General features: G+C 54.7%; 2 protein-coding genes across 2 annotated transcripts in view; one reads left to right on the plus strand and one right to left on the minus strand.

Moving 5' to 3' along the window:
• Positions 1-521: 521 nt before the first annotated feature.
• LOC121062855 (coiled-coil domain-containing protein 81-like) overlaps positions 522-20,859 on the minus strand; it is an 85,803-nt gene continuing 65,465 nt past the window's right edge. Inside the window, exons 11-12 of the mRNA XM_040543142.1 lie at positions 1,009-1,162; positions 522-762 (exon numbers count right to left, since the gene is read on the minus strand). Coding sequence (XP_040399076.1) covers positions 739-762; positions 1,009-1,162 — 178 coding nt within the window. The 3' untranslated portion in view covers positions 522-738. The remainder of the gene's footprint in view (positions 763-1,008; positions 1,163-20,859) is intronic.
• Positions 8,243-9,410, plus strand: LOC121062863 (olfactory receptor 14A16-like). The gene has a single exon (XM_040543151.1). It carries the CDS (start codon positions 8,419-8,421, stop codon positions 9,376-9,378), a length of 960 nt encoding a protein of 319 aa, XP_040399085.1. The 5' UTR covers positions 8,243-8,418; the 3' UTR covers positions 9,379-9,410.

Genomic DNA, 20,859 nt, shown 5'->3' on the forward strand with positions numbered 1-20,859 from the left:
TGGGTCAGCCAAGGGCTGCGGAGGAAATGCACTCACCTTGGGAACATCTGGATCCCACGAGCGGTGGTCTCTCCACTGAAGTCAGTCAGATGTGCCGGCCACATTCTCTGCAAAGAGACACAGACCTGCTGGAGGGTTTCTGAGGCAGTTTTCTCACGGCTCTCATTGACAGGAAGCAAACCTGTCTCCCAAGCCAAAAGAAAGCCTTCTCTCCAAAGCCCTCCTCCAAAGCCTCTTCCATGACGCTTTGTTCTGCTCTGGAGGAGCTGCATGGCAGAATATGGAGGCTGTACAGTAACACTGCCAGGCTTTTTGCAGGGGCAAGCGTCCAGAGGCTCAGAAGAAACTCTCTTTGCTCATGGAGAAAGCAGCTAAGGGGGCAAGCACGGGGAAAGGCATTTGACTGGCCTGCCGTGTCCGGGCTGGCCAACAGCGATCGGATTGCTCGCCCTTCGCTAGGATTCCCAAGGAAGTTGAAGTAGCCCTCAAAACCTCACCAACTTACACTTTTGAGCAGTGCAACCAGGTCCGCAGTTCTCTCCAGACATTTGACACAGTCTAGATAAAACTTCATGCAGAGGAAACCATCTTCGCACGTCAAAACACCAATGTCCCTGAAGGCAAAGGGGACGTGCTCCTTGTTCCTCAGGAGGAAGCAGTACAAGAGGATGGTCTCTTGCACACAGTTCTTCACCACGTGCAGTGGGAAGGAGGTGGCTCGCGATAGCTGCACGTAGTTCAGCGGCTCAATCTTGACGCCATCTGCAAGGAGAAGCAACATCCTCAGTGACACGGCAAGCCCAAGTTGCTTGCAACATTCAGAACAAGTTCCCAGAGAAAGGGTCGCTAAGAGAAACAGCTCCTGGGGCACGGTTTCTTTTGGGGGAACTCAAGCTGTACCCTGACCGTTGGAGACAATCCTCTACTTCCCCCAGGCCTTTCCAAAGAGCAGGGAGAACAAACCGTTCCGGACAGGGGGCAGGAAGAGGGGGGCTGCTGCCTTCTCACCAGGGAGGATCTCAGTGGGACAGTAGATCTCCTCCAGCCACAACTCATCGATGTCCAGCTGGAAGAAAGGTCTTCGAACCAAGAGCAGCTCTTGTTTGCCATGGAATTGCTCTTGGACAACAGCAAAGGTCCCGAGTCCCGCAACCTGAACGCCCTGCACACAGAAAAGACAGAAAGGCTGACGAGGGAGTTCTTGAGAGACGGGAAAAGGGATGACTGTCAGAGCAGGGGGACACTGCTCTGTGCCCTGCCCACTCCTGAGGGACAATGGGGCAAGGTGGGGCACTTTGGAAAGCTTTGCAAAAGAGCCGCATCATCTGTTTCTCTCGTCACCCCCCTCACAGGATTTGCCAACATCCCTTGGCTAGAGAAGCGCCCGGAGGTTTCCAGCACATGGATTAGGCCTAGGACTGATTCCCAGCAATTGTCCTAGGCACGGACCCAGGATATTCCCCCATCTCTCTGCTCGCCCTCTCCACTCAGACCGCAGGGAAGAGTGAAGCCCTAGGGGGTGCCAAACACCTCAGAGGCAGAGCACATCTGGCCTTGGTTTCTCTCCCAGCTGGCCAAGAAGCTGCTCCGGGCACCCTGGGCAGTCTCAGTGCACTGCCATGGTGCTCGGGCAGGGATTGCTCTGCAGGGCCCAGGACACCAGCCCACCTTATCCTGCTTCAGCTCTTCCAGAATGTACTCGGATACAGCATCCCAGATAGCCTCAGTCTCTGGAAAGCAAGGAGAAGACAGGTCAGGCTCCAGGCCAGCCAGCTCACAACCTCTTGGCAAGCACCTCACCCAGGCGATGACACATGCAGGCATACACAAGCACCCCAGAAAAACACCGTGCAGGCATTCCTGGGACATTCCTGAGAGGCCTGGGGGAGCTGCAGGCCACACCAGTCTCTGGGACACCGAGGTCTTTCCTCCCACAAACAGATCCCAAAGAGGCACCAGCTCCCAGGGAAACCTGGCCCTGGACTGCCCCCATCAGGAGAAGTCTGAGCCATGCCCAGAGGAGCCCTAGGCCTCAGGACAGCCCTGGCATCAGGACCCGGGAGTCTTGGCTGCCACATTGTCCCCTGAGCCCAGCGGGACCCTCAGGCAGGGCTCTCGCAGCAGCCACCAGCTCTGTCCAGCACCACCAGCACCCCCCAGCCCAGGACCTGCAGCTTTGGACAGCTGACAGCCCCTGGGCTGCCCCTTGGGAAGGGGCTCCTGACACCCTCACCTTTGGGGGAGAGCTGCAGGAGCACTGGGAATGCGGAAGCCAGGTCAGAGTTGATGGTCACCCTCCAGCAGCCCTCCATATCGCTTGCTGCTGGCCCTCAGCTCAAGACAAGGGATGCCCGCCCTGGCTCCTCAACCACAGCTCCTCTGCAAGGTGCCCCTGCTCCTCCGCCCGTCAGCGAGGGTCGCCCAGTGCAACCTTGCTGCCTGCTGCCCCCACTCCTGGCCACAGAAGGACAGCGGTGGGGAGCACCCAAGCAGCGCCCAGCAGGGACCAGGCCTTGCAGGGAAGTGCCGGCACTGCCGCTGCTCCAGTGAAGATATCCTGGTGATGCAGTGCATCCCCCTGTGACATCAGCACGTGTCATTTGAAGGCTTATGAGGTCAGCAGCATGGAGACGGCACAGCTCGGGAGAGAGACGAGAGATTTCCCTTCTTGTCCTGAGAAACCGTCACCTCCCTTCTGCCCAGTTCTTTAGCAGCATTTCCTGACAAATCCACCAGGAACATCTCCACATGGTGACAAAGGCCATGGAATAAAGGAAGTGGAGCACTGGAGAAATCACCGCTGTCCGCCTGCCTCAACACGCCTCTGCTCTTGGAAGCCCTTCCAGGAAGGTGGGGTTTGAGGCCTGTCCTGGGGCTAGGCCTTTTTCAAAAGATGGGAGCGAAGGCACCTGGGATGCAGCAGTCCCTCACCGCGCCTGAACTTGGCTGAACGACAGCCAGCCTTTGCTGTTGTCCAAGTAGGATGTGTTATACGGAGGGAATTGCAGCCCCGCACAGCCCACGGGGCTCTGTGCTTTGAGGAGGCCTCAGCACCATCCCCCTGTCTGCCATGCGGGAGGCAGAGGTGGTACACGAGGGAATGGCAAACATACCCTCAGCACGTCATGGTGAGGGAGAGGAGTAGGGCATGCGCTGCAGATGAAGAGGAGAGTGGGGAGAACTGTCTGGGACAGACGCAGCTTGCTCCTTAAGGCTGCCGCAGCCTCCCCGCGGCCCGTGGCCGTGGGCCTCCAGAGCAGGAGGAGCCCGTGGAAGAGGCTGAGGTGGAGGGGCAGCCTGCCCCTTGCAGCCGGGCTGCCAGATCTGCCTGCAGGAGACCACTTGTGCTTTTGTGTGCACAACAAAGGAGGAACCCGTCGTGATTTAGGATCTAAAGTCTCTCACTTCAGGAGACCTGTGGCATACTGCACGCAGATGCACGTGGTCTTGTGTCAGCTGGACTCTGACAAATGGGCTGCAGGGAAAGACAAGAGTGAGCCAGTGCAGCGCTGGGTGTCGGGCTGGGCCCTGAAACCTCATCTCTTTCCATGTGCTGAAAAGCAGCTGGACTACAACATGCATTTGGCAAGGTGAGTGTCAAGAAACAATGCAGTGCAGATGAACATTTAATGCAAAGTGATTCGGTCAGTCCATGACAATCAATTTATCCATCATATTCACTCCCCTCCCAAAGGACCTGAATAATTGCAATATCCTATTGTTCTTCCCTCAGTAATCCTAATAACATAAATAAGGACCAATAGTTGTTCGTTTAAATAGTTTGGTTCAACTTCAAGTTACTCTCTTAACTACCAGTTGAAGCGGAGACTGTGGTTACGTCTTCCATGTCGCTGGCGCTGACCGACGTGTGTGTAGTTCCCAAAGGTACCCCAAAACTAATACCTAATAGTCTGCTTATTTCAGTAACTACCTTGGCTATAAATTGTGGACCTCTGCCTGATGACGTTCCCAAAGGTACCCCAAATCTCAGAATTATTTCTTTTAACAGAGCTTGTACCCCTTCTCTCTCCTTACTGGTACGACACAGAAAGGCCTCAGGCCAACCTGCATACTGATTAGAGAAGTTGAGATAAAGGAGGAATAAAATGTAAACAGAACATTATGTTTAGGACAGGAAACAGATGTATGGACAATATATTTCAAAGAGGACATTGGAGGACAATATATCTCAAACTGGACATTGGAACCCAAGATAAGGAAATAATTAGCAAAAACCAGTCCTTGCGGTTAGGAAGAAAGCAAACTCAGCAGAATCCTGACCAAGGGTGAAAAGTACACTGTGAGGAAGACTTATGGCCTTCCTCCCTGAGACCACCACCCACAGCCCACACAGACCACACCCACAGCTGGGCAGCTGAACTCCACCACAGCCACTCTCTCACTCCCCCTCCTCAAAGGGAAAGGGGGAGAAAATATGATGAAAAGGGCTCAAGGGTTGAGACAAGGACAGGGATATCGCAGCAATTACTGCCATGGGCCAAACAGACTCAGCATAGGGAGATCAATATAATTTCTTACCTATTACTAACAGGCTAGGGCAGTGAGAAGCTAAAAGAAAACTAAAAAACACCCTCCAACAATCCACCCTCTTCTACGTCTATCCCCCAAACAGTGCAGGGGAATGGGAAATGGGGGCTGTGATCAGTCCCTGACGCTTCATCTGACCTTGGGGTCTGCAGGGCTGGGTCTCTCTCCTCTCCCTCCCTACAACATGCATTGGCTGACTACATGCATTGGCATGACTACATCATTGGCATGACTACAACATGTATTTGGCAAGGGGAGTGTCAAGATACAGGTTTTCCTGTTTGCAAGTCCCAGATCCTGGTGAACATCACCTATGTCGGCCCATCTGGCAGCTGTGCTCAGAAGCTGTCTCCAAGAACCCACAGAAACCTTGGGAATGTTTGCACCCAGCAGTGTCCCTTTCCTGTGACCGTCCGAGTGATTAAAGGCCTCCAGGGTGACATGGAGTCATTGAACTCAACTTAGTCCAACGGCTTCCACAAGACTTTGTCCACTTCTTCAGCCTGACTGCAGGCATTTATCTCTGACCACACTGTCACCCTAACTGCCTCTGCTCTGACCCTCACCCATAAGGGCTCCCTCAGTCTCCTGCCCATCCCATAGACGAGCTCCATGCATCCAGACAGATCCTTCACATGGAGGGCAACCCCCTGTTGATCAACCCCGCTTGACTCTTCTGAGGAATCTGCACCCATCCAGCACGGCACCCCAAGCTGAGGGACCTGTCCCCCCACACCTCAGCAGCTCTTCCATCCATGTCCCAGCCCTGTGACAGCAGGCGGGGTTCGTGCCCCAGGCTGAGGGCATTGGGGCACATCTGGGCTGCAGCACCTCAAATGTGGCCCAAGGGCCAAACTCAGGCTTGTCCCAGATCCTGTGCCCAAGCCCGGGCATGCAGAGGCTTTCCTTCAGAGCAGAGACATGCTGCTGTGGATGGCAGATGGCCACAGGAGGATGAAATGAGTGGCCCCAAGGAGAGCAAGCCCTGGTGTTCCTGAGGCCAGAAAGAAACAGGCCTGGGCTGTGCCGCCCTGACAGCAGAGGGCCATTGGTGGTGTTGGTGCAGCCCTGAGGGCCAGTGCTGGAGCTGGGGCTGATCTCCAGGCAGGAGAAGGGACTGCTGCCAATGTCCTTGGCTATGGGCGTCCTGTGATCCAGGGACACAGAAAAAAATCACTGGGCTGTGTCTTGAGTAAAGGATGGGGTTAAGAAGCAGCAGCAGTGTTTGCAAACGCAAGTGGAAACCCCAGTGTGATGCGCCTCATATCCATGCGCTGCCTGCCTCTGCTGGATAGAGGAGGGACAGACCTTGGCTTGCTGCAGCCCTGGGAAGCGGCCACTTGCTCATAAGCATCAAGTCTGTTGGAGATGCCATCAGGGGTGCCCGTTAAGTACCAGCTATGAATGGCCAGAGCTGTCCTGTGGGTCCTGTGCTGCCCGTGTCAGCTGCATGCTCCAGTGGTGCTGGGCAGCGTTGGCATCTCAGGTAGCACTGCAGGCCTGGAATTGGCTATTACATGGAGCAGCTGCCCTCAACGTGGTTAGGCAATGTAGGGATGTCCATGAGACAAGTGTCGTTACAGTCACTGGAGATGGAGGGAAAACCAGATGGAGAAGAGGGAGAGAGAGACTGAGCTCTCCCTGTGGCACAGTTCTCCATTGGGTCACGTGGATGCCTCTACAGGCTGCCCTGAGCCTACTGAGGAGGGACAGGTTTAGTTGTCCTAAATGTGTGCATTTGCTGCCACTTCAGTTGGCAAAGATTTTCCCCACCAGCCTCAAGGGGATTCCTCCAGGTATTATTGCCCTGTCCCTCAGGGTTCCTCCATGAGAGCTTGCAGATACCTGCACGTCCCTCTGCCCCCTGACATGTCACCAGGTGTTTGCAACCCCCTGATTTCCTCCATCTCCATTGGTGATCATGTCTCTTCCTGGAGGTGAGAAATGGAGCTCACCTGCAGGTGCCCATGTTATGGACACCTAAATTGAGGGCAGAGTAATCCCAGGTCCTGTGGGTTTGTGGCAGGCATGGTAGGGATCTGAGCCCCATTACAGCCCCAGGACAAAAACCCAGCATGAGATGCCTCAAGTGACTCTGCTCAATCCCTTCCATAAGCAGGGGGTTAAAGGAGTTATTTTTGTGACCATGTCTGGGTGTCCCATCATCATCTGGGATGAGAAGAGGTGATTGTTGTAGGTAATTCTTTTTCTGCTAGGAGAAATGAGCCTGGTGTGAAGAAGTGTGTGTGCCCAGGGGAGGGAGGGAAGCCCAGGGATTCCTTCAGGCTGTTTCCCAGCAGGTTCCCCTGCAGCCCCAGGGCCATGGGCAGGGAGCCTGGTGGGGGGCAGAGCAAGGGAGGCCTTGGGCTGGGCCTCTGCTGCTGAGCTGGGCCGGGCTCCTGGGCCCAAGGGGAGCTCCTGGCAAGCGGGCAGCGCTGCAGACAGCCAGCTCTGCCCAGGAGCAGCTCCTCTGCCCAGCGCAGCAGGGCTGGGGGCACTGCCTGCACAGACAGAGTGGGTAAAGGCAGGCAGAAGTGGCAGGATGCACAGAGCTCGCTGGGGGAGAACACTTGCCAGCCCTGAGCCCGGTAAGTGTCTGGCTGGAGGGCAATGCAGCCGCAGCTCCTGGAGGAAGGAGAAGCCGGGGGTGCAGGCAGGGGTGCCCAGGGCTGTGGTGCAGAGCAGGGTCCCTGCTGTGCCCCAGGGGCTGTGTGCCGGGGCAGGGCCTCTGCCGCCTGCCAGGCTCAGCACTCAGCCTGCCCGGGGAGCTGCCCAGGGCGCTGCGGGGAGAAGCTGCGGGTGGGAGGAGCCCCCCCGGCAGGGCAGGGTCCTGCTGCTGGCGGGAGGCTGCTGCCTCAGGCAGCCTGCTTTCACGTCCACAGCTCACCAAGGGGACTTCCAGGAAGGTGTTACTAAGAATACAGGCAAGGGATGACTTCGTTTTCAGATGAGGATCTTGTAAAGTCAGTGGTTTTTGTTTCCTCCTAAGGGAAAATGAATTGGCACTGTCAGGTGTAAATACAGCACTAAGATCTTTATCAGGAGAAATCAGTAGATCTGCCGGGTACCTCATAAAGGCCTTTTACACACTGCTCTGCCTACAGACCGCACCAGCATCACCTTTGCTGGACACATCCTGGTTTGTCTGACCTGCTCTTGTGCACCTGCAAGCAGGGAGATGCTTTTGATCACTCCCCTGCTGCCAGGGGGTGTCTGCAGGGCAGAGCTGTGTGAACAGGGGCTGGGCTGGTGTCTGTGAGTGATGACAAGAAGGAGATGTGGGAAGCAGCTACTGGAAGGGACAGCTGCGGGCAGTAGAGACATTGGCAGAGAAGGAGAGGGATCTTGTGGCAGAAATGCTGTGGTGGGTGGACTTTGGCTGCTGCTCCCTGTCTGTCCCTCCCATGCGGACGCTGTCCTCTGAGCAAGCCCCCTCGTTCTCCTCTCCCCCCAGCAGAGCCTCTGCCTTCAAGGCCAGGGCATCCAGGCCATGAGCTGCCTCCTCTGCAGCCACAGCTCCTGCAGAGCAGAGCTCCATCTTCCCTGACACGGGCTGGTTTCACTCTGCGGATCAAAGAGGCTGGGAGTTACAGCCCTGTGACTAAACTAGGATGAGATGAATCTGTCTTTCTTCCCTTACATAGGCTGATGGCCAATATACCATCATTTCTCATGATGGTAAATAGGCAAAAACCCTCACTGGACCAAATGCCACTCATGCAATGCAGGGACCCAGTCGCTGAAAATGTCTCCCTTCACATATAGGAAGCCCCATGTGTCCAGTGTGAGCAGGAATGAGTCCTCTGAACTCTACCTTAATATCTCCTTCTGTTTTCTCCTTGGACAGGTGCCTATTCCCTGGAGCACCAGATGTCCAACAGCAGCTCCATCAGCGAGTTCCTCCTCCTGCCATTCGCAGACACGCGGGAGCTGCAGCTCCTGCACTTCGCGCTCTTCCTGGGCATCTACCTGGCTGCCCTCCTGGGCAATGGCCTCATCCTCACAGCTGTAGCCTGCGACCACCGCCTCCACACCCCCATGTACTTCTTCCTCCTCAACCTTGCCCTGATTGACCTGGGCTGCATCTCCACCACTCTCCCCAAAGCCATGGCCAATTCCCTCTGGGACACCAGGGCCATTTTCTATGCAGGATGTGCTGCACAGGTCTTTATTTTTCTCTTCCTGATGTCAGCAGACTTTTATATTCTCACTGTCATGTCCTATGACCGTTACGTTGCCATCTGCAAGCCCCTGCACTACGGGAGCCTCCTGGGCAGCAGAGCTTGTGCCCAGATGGCAGCAGCTGCCTGGGGCAGTGGGGTTCTCTATGCTCTGCTGCACACTGCCAATACATTTTCCCTGCCCCTCTGCCAAGGCAATGCTGTGGATCAGTTCTTCTGTGAAATCCCCCAGATTTTCAGGCTCTCCTGCTCAAACTCCTACCTCAGGGAAGTTGCACTCCTCATATTGAGTGGTTTTCTGTTTTGGGGGTGTTTTGTTTTCATTGTGCTCTCCTATGTGCAGATTTTCAGGGCTGTGCTGAGGATCCCCTCTCAGCAGGGACGACACAAAGCCTTTTCCACATGTCTCCCTCACCTGGCCGTGGTCTCCCTGTTTATTAGCACAGGAATTTTTTCCTACCTGAAGCCCCTCTCCCTGTCCTCCCCATCCTTGAATGTAGTGGTGGCAGTTCTGTACTCGGTGATGCCTCCAGCAGTGAACCCCCTCATCTACAGCATGAGGAACCAGGAGCTGAAGGATGCCCTGAGGAAAGCGATTTTGTGGACATTTTTCAGAAGCGATAAACTTTTCCTCTCTCTCCACAAATGACTCACAGTCTGTCCCATGACAGACCTGTTTGGTTTTAGTTGCTGTTATTGTTTTTTTATGCATATAATATATATTATTTATTAATATACATGAATACATTTTTTTTCTGTTGTTTTTGTTATACGTGGTTACCATGTTCCTTCACAACTGTTTGGATTCCTTCCACTTCTGCTGAGGCATCAACCTTCTCTCTTTCTCCTGGAGCCCACATAAAGTATGTATCTGGGTGTGAGATGACCCTCTCATAGCCTCTGTGTGGTATCTCTGCATCTGAGGCAAAGGAGGTGTCTGCTGTCTCTGTGGAGGCAGTGGGGATGCAGCAGGCACAGGCAAGGGAGACTGCAGGAGGATTCATGTTGTCTTCAGGCATATCTGAACATACCTAGTGCCTTTGGAAATGCTCCATAATCCTTCCAAGCATCTTGCATATCTAAAGACCCCTGGGGAAGGAGTTTTGTCAGCACTCGTTCCCATCCATCTGGGTTTTCTTCCCACCCTGACCAGCATGGCCAGAACAGAGGCAACCAGGAGCACTCAAAAAGATCAGTGGAGGGATGGGGACTGATGCGGTGATCTGGGCTTTAAATTGCCTTGGAGAGGCAAGCATGACCCAGGAGCCATATCAGTCTGCTGCTGTTCCTCAGTCCCTGTCCCTAGCACATGTCCTTGAGACAATCTCCCCACCCTGAGTGCTTGCCAGTACCCCAAACATAACCCTTGGGCAAGGCTGGAGGTGCTGGGGTGAATCTGGAGGGCCATGGTCCAGTTGTGACCATGGGCAGGACAAGCCCTCTTCTGGATCCTCTGCAGGGCTGGCAGCCTCTGTGAGCCCCACGAGAGGAGGGAGCAGACAGAGGAGGTCCTGGGGCCCTGCAGACCATCCTCATGCCCAAGGGGCTCTCAAGCAGCATACCTCAAGGCAGAGATCGTAGAATCACAGAATCATCGAACAGCTTGGGTTGGAAAAGACCTTAAAGACCATCTAATTCCAACCCTCCTGCCATGGGCAGGGATGCCGCCAACTAGATCAGGTTGCCCAGAGCCTCGTCCAACCTGGCCTTCAACACCTCCAGGGATAGGGCATCCACAGCTTCTCTGGGCAACCTGTTCCAGTGCCTCACCACCCTCTGAGTGAAGCATTTCCTCCTAATCTCTAATCTAAATCTCCCCTCTTTTCCTTTAAAAACAATCTCCCTTGTCCTGTCATTATCCTTTGCTTATGCAGCCCAGGATGCAGTTGGCCTTCTGGGTTGCAAGCACACACTGCTGGCTCATGTCGAGCTTTTCATCCACTAGAACTCCCAAGTCTTTCTCTGCAGGGCTGCTCTCAATGAGTTCTTCACCCAGTCTGTCCTCATGTCTGGGATTGCCCTGACCCAGGTGCAGCACCTTGCACTTAGTCTTGTTGAACCTCATTAGGTTCACATGGGCCCACTTGTCTAGCTTGTCCAGGTCCCTTGGATGGCATCCCTTCCTTCTGGTGTATCGCTGCACCACTCAGCTTAGTGTCATCTGCACACTTGCTGAGGGTGCACTCGATCCCACTGTCTATGTCGTTGATATTAATATTAAACAGCACCAGTCCCAAGACAGACCCTTGAGGAACACCACTCGCCACTGGCCTCCACCTGGACATGGAGCCAACACTTCTGGGCACAGCCTTCAAGCCAATTCATTATTGACTGAATGCTCCACCCTTCAAATCCACCGCTCTCCAACCTGGAGATCGGGATGTCATGTGGGACTGTGTCAAAGGCTTTGTAGAAGTCCAGGCAGGTGCCATCTTTCCTTGTCAGCTGATGCAATCACTCCATTATAGAAGGCCACCAGATTGGTCAGACATGATTTGCTCTGCTTCTTGTAGCAGGAAAAAAGGAGAAACTGCCCAAGAAAACTACCACCAGCCCCAGCCCCTCATGCCAGTAGTTCCCAGCACCAGCCTTCCACCACGGTTTGGGGAGGGCCAGTTGCTGAAATGTGAGCACCTCCATCCTCCTGCTGGGCTCAGGGCCTGTACCGGGGGAATGGCCAGCCCAGCCTGGTCCCTCTCTGGGCCCAGAGCCCAGCCAGCCCCAGGGCAGGGCTGTTTGCGAACCCCTGTGTGGGACATGCTGGGGCTGGGACAAGGCTGGGTGAAGGGGGGAGGCTGCTAAAGCAGAAGGGCAGTGGGGGCTGGGGCAGTGAGGGCTGGCAGGGGGCTGTGCGGGGGGAACATTTCCTTACCCCTGCACGCGGGCTGCCCCATGTGGTGACTGCAGAGAGGTCCCAGGGGGCTGCAGGTGGGACAGTGGGGCTTGGTTGTCCTGCAGAGGGGAATGCACATAAAGCCATAATAGTACCGGAAGCTTCCACAGTGCCAGGACCCCCAATTTACCCCAAAACTCAATGCCCAGCTTTGGTGCGTTAACCTTGGCTGTCTCCCAGGTGCCCACCACGCTGCTCTCTCAACACCCCTCCTCAGCAGGATACAGGGAGAAAATACAAATAAATAACTCATGGGCTGAGGTAAGGACCAAGAAATGGCTCACAACTACTGTTGCAGACAGGACAGACTTGGGGAAGATCATCGTCATTTCTTGCCAGCACATAACAGTGTAGAGCAGTGACAAGTAAAGACAACTAGAAACAACTTTACCACCACTCCACTTCTTCTACCTCCTCCCAGCAAGAGGTGCAGGGTGATAAGGAATGGGGGCATCAGTCCATGGTGCTTCGTCTCCGCTGCTCCTTCCAGGTTACTCTCTTCCCTTCTCCAGTGTGGGGTCACTCCCATGGGATGCCATTCCCAAACTGATCCTACATGACCTCCCCACAGACAGCAGCTCTTCAAGAAGAGCTTCAGTATGGACCTGTACCAAGCTGGGGAAAGTCCTTCAGGAATGGACTGCTCCTCTCCATGGGCAGCAGCTCCCACCAGAAATCTTGCTCCTGTGGTTGCTCCTCTCCATGGGCTGCAGCTTCCTTCAGGCCACATCCACCTGCTCCACCAGGGGCTCCTCCACACGTCTGCAGGGCTTCTTCTCTCACATTTTCTCACTCTTCTGCCAGCTGTTGCTGCACAAAGATTTTTTTTTGTACTTTCTAAAAAATATTATCAAAGATGCACAACTAGTGTCACTCATTGGCTCAGCTTCGACCTGCAGCCAGCGGATCCCTTTTCGAGAGGGAGCTACTAGCTCTGATCTGAACTGGGGCAGCTCCTTTAGTCTCAATAAGCCACCTCCAGCAATTATTCCACATCTGGGGCAGCTCCTGGTCCCTTCTCACAGAGGCCACCCATGCAGCCCAATACACATGTTAGGGAAGAAAAGTATGTTGCAGAACTCCTAAAGAGGGTCCTTCAAAAAGGAAAATGCCCTTGCAGGATAGGCTGATTTGAAGTAGTAGGTCCCACCATTGCAGCCTGGGAACCATTATTCATTACAACTGGGAAACTGAAAAGGCAGTAAGAAGGTAGCTTGTGCCATTTGAACCATGTGGTTTGCCTGATGTGATTCACAGGATCACCTAGAGAAACAGATGAGAAGGTAAAGAATGCACAAAAGGACATTCAGAAATTGGAGGAGGAGGAAATTCCCAAATTAACTGTCTTAACCAGATGAGAGGAAGATGGGGCCCTACCTTTGCTGGGGCCCCAGGCACAAGAAAGATGTGAACCTGTTAGAATGAGTCCAGAGCAGGGCCACCAAGATTATCAGAGGGCTGGAGCACCTCTCCTGTGAAGAAAAGCTGAGAGAGGTGCGGCTGTTTAGCGTGGAGAAGAGAAGACTCCAGGTAGACCTTATTGCAGCCTTTCAGTACTTAAAGGTGTCTTATAAAAAGGATGGAGAAAGACTCTTTACTTGGGTAGATAATGATAGGACAAGGGGGAAAGGTTGTAAACTAAAAGAAGATAGATTTCAATTAGACATTATGAAGAAATTCTTCACTCAGAGGGTGGTGAGGCACTGGAAGAGGTTGCCCAGAGAAGCTGTGGATGCCCCATTCCTGGAGATATTCAAGCCAGGCTGGATGGGGCCTTGGCCAACCTTATCCAGTGGGTGGCATCCGTGCCTATGGCAGGGGGGTTGGAGTTAAATGATCTTTAAGGTCTCTTCCAACCAAAGCCATTCTATGATTCTATGATATGATTCCATGAAGATCGTAGGGCCCACAGACATAGTCTCTGGTTACAAATCAAACAGCTGTAGTTGGAAGTCACAAAAACACAAGTCCTAGAAACAGAAGTAGAAGTTTTAAAAAATGAGCTAAAGGAAGCCAGAACAACAGCTCAGTTTCTAGCAGAGCTATGGAAAGTCAATAACACAACTCACAATCATCTCAAGGGAGTCACTGCAGTCTGGGAACTCCAGACGACAGCCTGGACAAGTCCATAGGTTCTGTGAGGGAGGCTGGGATTCCTGTGGGCTGGCACCATGCATTCTGGCACACTTGCCAGTGGATTCTTGAAGATGACCCATGCTTGAAATGACCATTGGGACCTTGAGAAACTCGTGCAGGGTCACTGCGAAAAATTTAGGCTGGAAGACTCCAGAGTGGGTGACTTTGAGTGGCTGTGGCAGAGCCCAGCTGCTTGCCCCAGTCTGGGAATATGTCCCCTTCCACCTAGGGAAATTAAAAGGGATTAATATGAACAGACCCATCAGGTCAATCTGCATAATACGGAGAAGTAATGGTTATTGTGCTGTAGGTGCAGCAGGCAATAGGCCTTGGATTGGGCCTCAGAAGACTCAAGCAGATCTAATCTGGTTCATCCCTGAGCTAAGACAAACACTGTGAGCAGAGCAAAGGACACCGAGTGGTGCCCTACCGTGAAGGAGGATGCAGGTGCAGCTGTAAGAGGCGTCTTTCTTGTGCCATGACCGACGCAGGTTCGTCTGAAGTGAAAGCCCCAGCCCAGGACCCATGGAGTGAAGGTCCCTGGGCACAACTGCAGAAAGACTTTGCAAGACCTCTGCCACTGACAGCTTGAAACACCAAATGCATCTGGGCAGTAGTAGGTCCTTTTGGCACAGGGGCAGATGTCCTCCCTGGCAACACCACCACGGAGGCCACCACTGCAAAGCTGCTGCGTGACACCGACTTTTGTCCCCGGGGTCCAGACAGGGGAGAGGGAAAGGGGAGAGGCAGGCCGTGGGGAGGGGACTGGAGTGAGGTCACTGCCACGGCAGCAGCCTGATTGGCCCTCAGAAGGGCTGGCCGGCAGGCACTATGACATCATCCTGCGCGTCAGAGAGCCCCCTGGGCAGAAATGACGTCACTGCAGAGGGGAGGCCGAGGGGCTGGCAGAGCCCCATCGAGGGGCTGGCTGTGGGTCCCCTCTGTTACAGCCACCTGACGGCACGGGGCAGGCAGGAGGGCAGGCAGGGCTCGTGGCCGCCTTGCTCAGGACGAGCCCTGGGCAAGCTGGATGAGAAATCTGAGCCTTAGCTCCAGCAAAAGCTCTTCTCTTTGCTCTTGACTTTTCTCGATAACACCACTTCCAGGTGAGCTCTGCCCTTGCTAAAACCATACCTCCACCTCCACCATAAATTTCTGTTTTGGATCCTGTCCTTGCTGTCACCCCCCGGCAGATCCTTCGTGGCCCCTCTGAACACTGTGTCCCTGCAGCAGCCCAGCCCTACTGCCCCACACATGGTCCCACAGCCGTGCTGCCAAGGCACCGCACATGGCAGTGCACATTCAGTGCTGGGTCAAACTCCCCGTGTTACAATCCCAATGGCACCCTCAGGGTCCCTTCCTGCCATGGCCCTCCTGCCTTTGCAGCCTGCTCCAGCCCATGGCCCCTGCCCTGACCCAGCCACGTCCTATGGAGGGCTCTGCAGACAGCCCTGCTCCAGGTCTGCAGGGCTCTGGGCCAGGACAGAGGCTGACAGGGCTGGCCATTCCCCCAACACAGACCCTGAGCACAGTTCTCCCACCTCCCTGATCTCTGCCCACCTCCCTGTCCTCATCCCAGCCCAGTGGCAGTGGCCCCAGGGCAGTGCCCACCACAGGCTGCTGCAGGGCTCTGGGCACTGCCACCACAGCCCCAGCCCCTCTGACGGGCACAGAAGCTCCCGGAGACACAGAGGGCTCAGCCCCACATATGGGACAACCATGGCACAAGCATACAGAGGTCAGTGTACCATGCTGTGTCCCCTGCTCTCTTCTGCAGCACAACCTCAGAGGCCTGCAGCCCCTCTAGACCATCCCTGGGGGTCCTCAGGCAGCTCCTGCTGCCCCAGGGCCAGGGCAGCCTGCCCCGAGTTGCTGCAGCCAGAAAGGGGTTTGCTATTCCCATTACTTCCTGATCAGCTGAGAGTGGGTCTCAGACAAAGAAGTTGTTGTAGCTTCATTTATTTTGTTTAAATACACAAAGAATCTGGCTCCTTATTTATGCAAAGCCTCAGTGTCACACAAGATATCCATCAGGCTGGATGTGGCTCTGGGCAGCCTGCTTTAGTAGTTGGCAACCCTGCCCAGAGCAGAGCGGTTGAAACTACGTGATCTTTAAGGTCCTTTTCAACCCTGGCCATTCTATGATTCTATGATATGTCGGTACTTAGGTACAACAGGATGAAGAACAGCATTTCTTTGTGGAAAACATTATCACACGGGGAAAAAGAAAAAGAAAACCAAACAAATCCCTCCAGAAGTTAAGACAGGCTTGCCATGTCATTACATAAACTGTAATTCATCTGAAGAAGAAAAGAAACAGTTGTGGAGAGGCACAATCAGTTTCCTCAACACATCCTTACAAACATCCATGACATCACTTTCCTAATGGCATTCTTGAGCTCCTGGTTCCTCATGCTGTAGATGAGGGGGTTCACTGCTGGGGGCATCACCGAGTACAGGAAAGCCATCACAAGGTCCAGGGATGGAGAGGAGATGGAGGGGGGCTTCAGGTAGGCACACATGCCAGTGCTGAGAAACAGAAAGACCACGGCCAGGTGAGGGAGGCACGTGGAAAAGACTTTGTGCCGTCCCTGCTCAGAGGGCATCCTGAGCACAGCCCTGAAGATCTGCACATAGGAGAAAAGAATGAAAACAGAACACCCCCAAAACAGAAAACCACTAAATGTGAGAAGCTCAATTTCCCTGAGGTAGGAGTCTGAGCAGGAGAGCTTGAGGATCTGAGGGATTTCACAGAAGAACTGGTCCACAGCATTGCCTTGGCAGAGGGGCAGGGAAAATGTATTGGCAGTGTGCAGGACAGCATTGAGAACCCCACTGCCCCAGGCAGCTGCTCCCATCTGGACACAAGCTCTGCTGCCCAGGAGGGTCCCGTAGTGCAGGGGCTTGCAGATGGCAATGTAGCGGTCGTAGGCCATGACGGTGAGAAGAAAAAACTCTGCTGATATCAAGAAGACAAACAGAAAGAGCTGTGCAACACATCCCGTGTAGGAAATGGCCCTGGATCCCCAGAGGGAATTGGCCATGGCTTTGGGGAGAGTGGTGGAGATGGATCCCAGGTCGAGGAGGGCGAGGTTGAGGAGGAAGAAGTACATGGGGGTGTGGAGGTGGTGGTCGCAGGCTACGGTGGTGAGGATGAGGCCGTTGCCCAGGAGGGCAGCCAGGTAGATGCCCAGGAAGAGCGCGAAGTGCAGGAGCTGCAGCTCCCGCGTCTGCGAATGCCAGGAGGAGGAACTTGGTGATGGAGCTGCTGTTGGACATCTGATCCTCCTGGGAATGGCGATCTGCTGCTCTGAATAGGGAGGCCTGTCCAAGGAGGAAAGAGAATTAAAATGTTAGGGTAGACCTCTGTGAGGAAAACCTAGACTATTTTACTACATTTATTTTTCTTTCTTTCTTTCTTTCTTCTTTTTTTTTTTAACCATAAAAAACTGCCTCTTCACTTCTGGGAGGACTGGTCCTCTGCTTGATGTCAAAGTGGTGCTGCCTGAGGGTGCTACTGGGGGCAAGAGACTCTGCAGGAGACAGTGCTGACCTGTAGCAAGAAGTAAATGGAACATGGGGTGGTCTCAGATGAACTGTGTTTGATGTAACAGGGAGTTTTGGAGTACACTTCCTCAAAATTCACCCAACTGCAGAGCAGGGCTTTGTGCATAATGCTTTGGTTTGTTACTTTATACTTGTCCCCCTACACCTGAGGAGTGCGTTTAAGGCACAAATCCTTGGCACATTTACTGCCCACCAAGTGAAACCTTGGGCTCCTGGGAGGCAAAGGGACTGTCCCTCAGGGCAGAGTGAGGACAGTGGTTGTGTCCATCCATCCTGGTCTCAGCTGCCCTGTGCGGGCACCTCTGGAGGATGGTCACACTCAGGTGTTCCCCTGAAAAGAACCTGGATGCTGCTGACAGCACCTGAATCCAGGTTCAAAGTGCAGATCCCCAAGCCCCTCACCCATCTCATCGTACCTGAGGAGGATCTCAGCTCTCTGCTCTTCTCCAGGGACAGGGAGGGATCATAACAGCTGCCAATATACAGCCATCCAGCAGCATTTCTATGGCCTTAGGACTGACATGTCTTCTCCATGGGGATGCTAGATAGCACAGAGCTGCTAGGGAAGAGCTGTGCCCTTGTGCAAGGCAGCCTGCAGCCTATCAAAAGCCCCAGTGACATTAGGGCTGGAAGTTATGGTGTGAGAAAAAGGAGAGTAGGGACTGGCTCCAGGGGAGGCATCTGCAGTACAGGGATGGCAGGGAAGTGCTCAAATCTCCCCTACCACGGAGTTTCTGGGAGCAGCTCCCGCTCACTCCCTGCCCATGGCTCTGCTGCCTGCAGCTGTCCCTGCCTGCAGCTGGGTCTCTGTCCCCACGCCTCCTGCCTGCAGGTCACAGCCCCCATCCCACCCGCCGGGTGCTCAGCTCTGCCCTGCAGACACCTCCTGGCAGCAGGGCTCTGCCCAGGGGCAGCTCGCTGGGGTCACGTCCTAGAGACCAGGTCACACAGACCCTGCTGGCACTGCATGTGTGGTGGTGGAGCTTTCTAGGGGCTGAGGGGCAGGAAAGGGACTTGCTGGGATCCTTGTAAACCTCCTTGTGATGGTTTAGCAGCCTCAGCCTCTTCTTGGAAATAAAAGCACCTATTTCTATCCCCACTGAGACAAAAGGAGAAAACTGAAAGCAGAGACTCAGAAATACCAAAACAGGATTAGGTAAACCCTTCCTTGTCTCTGCTCTTTCAAAGTCCCCTTGGATACACCCTGGTGGTGCTGTGGATCTGTGAGCAGGCTGCCCCAGGCAGCAGCCTCCCGCCAGCAGCAGGACCCTGCCCTGCCGGGGGGGCTCCTTCCACCCGCAGCTTCTCCCCGCAGCGCCCTGGGCAGCTCCCCGGGCAGGCTGAGTGCTGAGCCTGGCAGGCGGCAGAGGCCCTGCCCCGGCACACAGCCCCTGGGGCACAGCAGGGACCCTGCTCTGCACCACAGCCCTGGGCACCCCTGCCTGCACCCCCGGCTTCTCCTTCCTCCAGGAGCTGCGGCTGCATTGCCCTCCAGCCAGACACTTACCGGGCTCAGGGCTGGCAAGTGTTCTCCCCCAGCGAGCTCTGTGCATCCTGCCACTTCTGCCTGCCTTTAAGCACTCTGTCTGTGCAGGCAGTGCCCCCAGCCCTGCTGCGCTGGGCAGAGGAGCTGCTCCTGGGCAGAGCTGGCTCTCTGCAGCGCTGCCCGCTTGCCAGGAGCTCCCCTTGGGCCCAGGAGCCCGGCCCAGCTCAGCAGCAGAGGCCCAGCCCAAGGCCTCCCTTGCTCTGCCCCCCACCAGGCTCCCTGCCCATGGCCCTGGGGCTGCAGGGGAACCTGCTGGGAAACAGCCTGAAGGAATCCCTGGGCTTCCCTCCCTCCCCTGGGCACACACACTTCTTCACACCAGGCTCATTTCTCCTAGCAGAAAAAGAATTACCTATAACAATCACCTCTTCTCATCCCAGATGATGATGGGACACCCGGACATGGTCACAAAAATAACTCCTTTAACCCCCTGCTTACGGAAGGGATTGAGAGCAGAGTCACTTGAGGCATCTCATGCTGGGTTTTTGTCCTGGGGCTGTAATGGGGCTCAGATCCCTACCATGCCTGCCACAACCCCCCAGGACCTGGGATTACTCAGCCCTCAATTTAGGTGTGCATAACATGGGCACCTGCAGGTGAGCTCCATTTCTCACCTCCAGGAAGAGACATGATCACCAATGGAGATGGAGGAAATCAGGGGGTTGCAAACACCTGGTGACATGTCAGGGGGCAGAGGGACGTGCAGGTATCTGCAAGCTCTCATGGAGGAACCCTGAGGGACAGGGCAATAATACCTGGAGGAATCCCCTTGAGGCTGGTGGGGAAAATCTTTGGCCAGCTGAAGTGGCAGCAAATGCACACATTTAGGACAACTAAACCTGTCCCTCCTCAGTAGGCTCAGGGCAGCCTGTAGAGGCATCCACCTGACCCAATGGAGAACTGTGCCACAGGGAGAGCTCAGTCTCCCTCTCCCTCTTCTCCATCTGGTTTTCCCTCCATCTCCAGTGACTGTAACGACACTTGTCTCATGGACATCCCTACATTGCCTAACCTCGTTCAGGGCAGCTGCTCCATGTAATAGCCAATTCCAGGCCTGCAGTGCTACCTGAGATGCCAGCGCTGCCCAGCACCACTGGAGCATGCAGCTGACACGGGCAGCACAGGACCCACAGGACAGCTCTGGCCATTCATAGCTGGTACTTAACGGGCACCCCTGATGGCATCTCCAACAGACTTGATGCTTATGAGCAAGTGGCCGCTTCCCAGGGCTGCAGCAAGCCAAGGTCTGTCCCTCCTCTATCCAGTAGAGGCAGGCAGTGCATGGATATGAGGCACATCACACCGGGGTTTCCACTTGTGTTTGCAAACACTGCTGCTGCATCTTACCCCCATCCTTTACTCAGTCAAGACACAGCTCAGTGATTTTTTCTGTGTCCCTGGATCACAGGATGCCCATAGCCAAGGACATTGGCAGCAGCCCCTTCTCCTGCCTGGAGATCAGCCCCAGCTCCAGCACTGGCCCTCAGGGCTGCACCAACACCACCAATGGCCCTCTGCTGTCAGGGTGGCACAGCCCAGGCCTGTTTCCTTCTGGCCTCAGGAACACCGGGGCTTGCTCTCCTTGGGGCCACTCATTTCATCCTCCTGTGGCCATCTGCCACCCATGGCAGCAGGTCTCTGCTGTGAAGGAAAACCTTTGCATGCCCGGGCTTGGGCACAGGATCTGGGACAAGCCTGAGTTTGGCCCTTGGGCCACATTTGAGGTGCTGCAGCCCAGATGTGCCCCAATGCCCTCATCGTGGGGCACAGGCTGGAGGAGCTGAATCCCCACCGTTAGGAAGCTGCGTCAGCCTTAAGGAGTGCACTGCATCTGTCCCAAGCTGTTCTCCCTACTCTCCCCTTCGTCTGCTGCACTGCCCTACCCCTCTCCCTTGCCATGAGGTGCTGAGAGTACGTTTGCCATTCCCTCGTGTACTACTTCTGCCTCCTGCATGGCAGACCGGGGGATGGTGCTGAGGCCTTCTCAA

The sequence above is a fragment of the Cygnus olor genome (genome assembly GCF_009769625.2).
Source record: "Cygnus olor isolate bCygOlo1 chromosome 34 unlocalized genomic scaffold, bCygOlo1.pri.v2 SUPER_34A, whole genome shotgun sequence".
Lineage (NCBI taxonomy): Eukaryota > Metazoa > Chordata > Aves > Anseriformes > Anatidae > Cygnus > Cygnus olor.

Excerpts from the sequence above, each read along its gene's own strand:
- LOC121062863 (XM_040543151.1), top strand. The coding sequence starts at position 8,419 with ATGTCCAACAGCAGCTCCATCAGCGAGTTCCTCCTCCTGCCATTCGCA.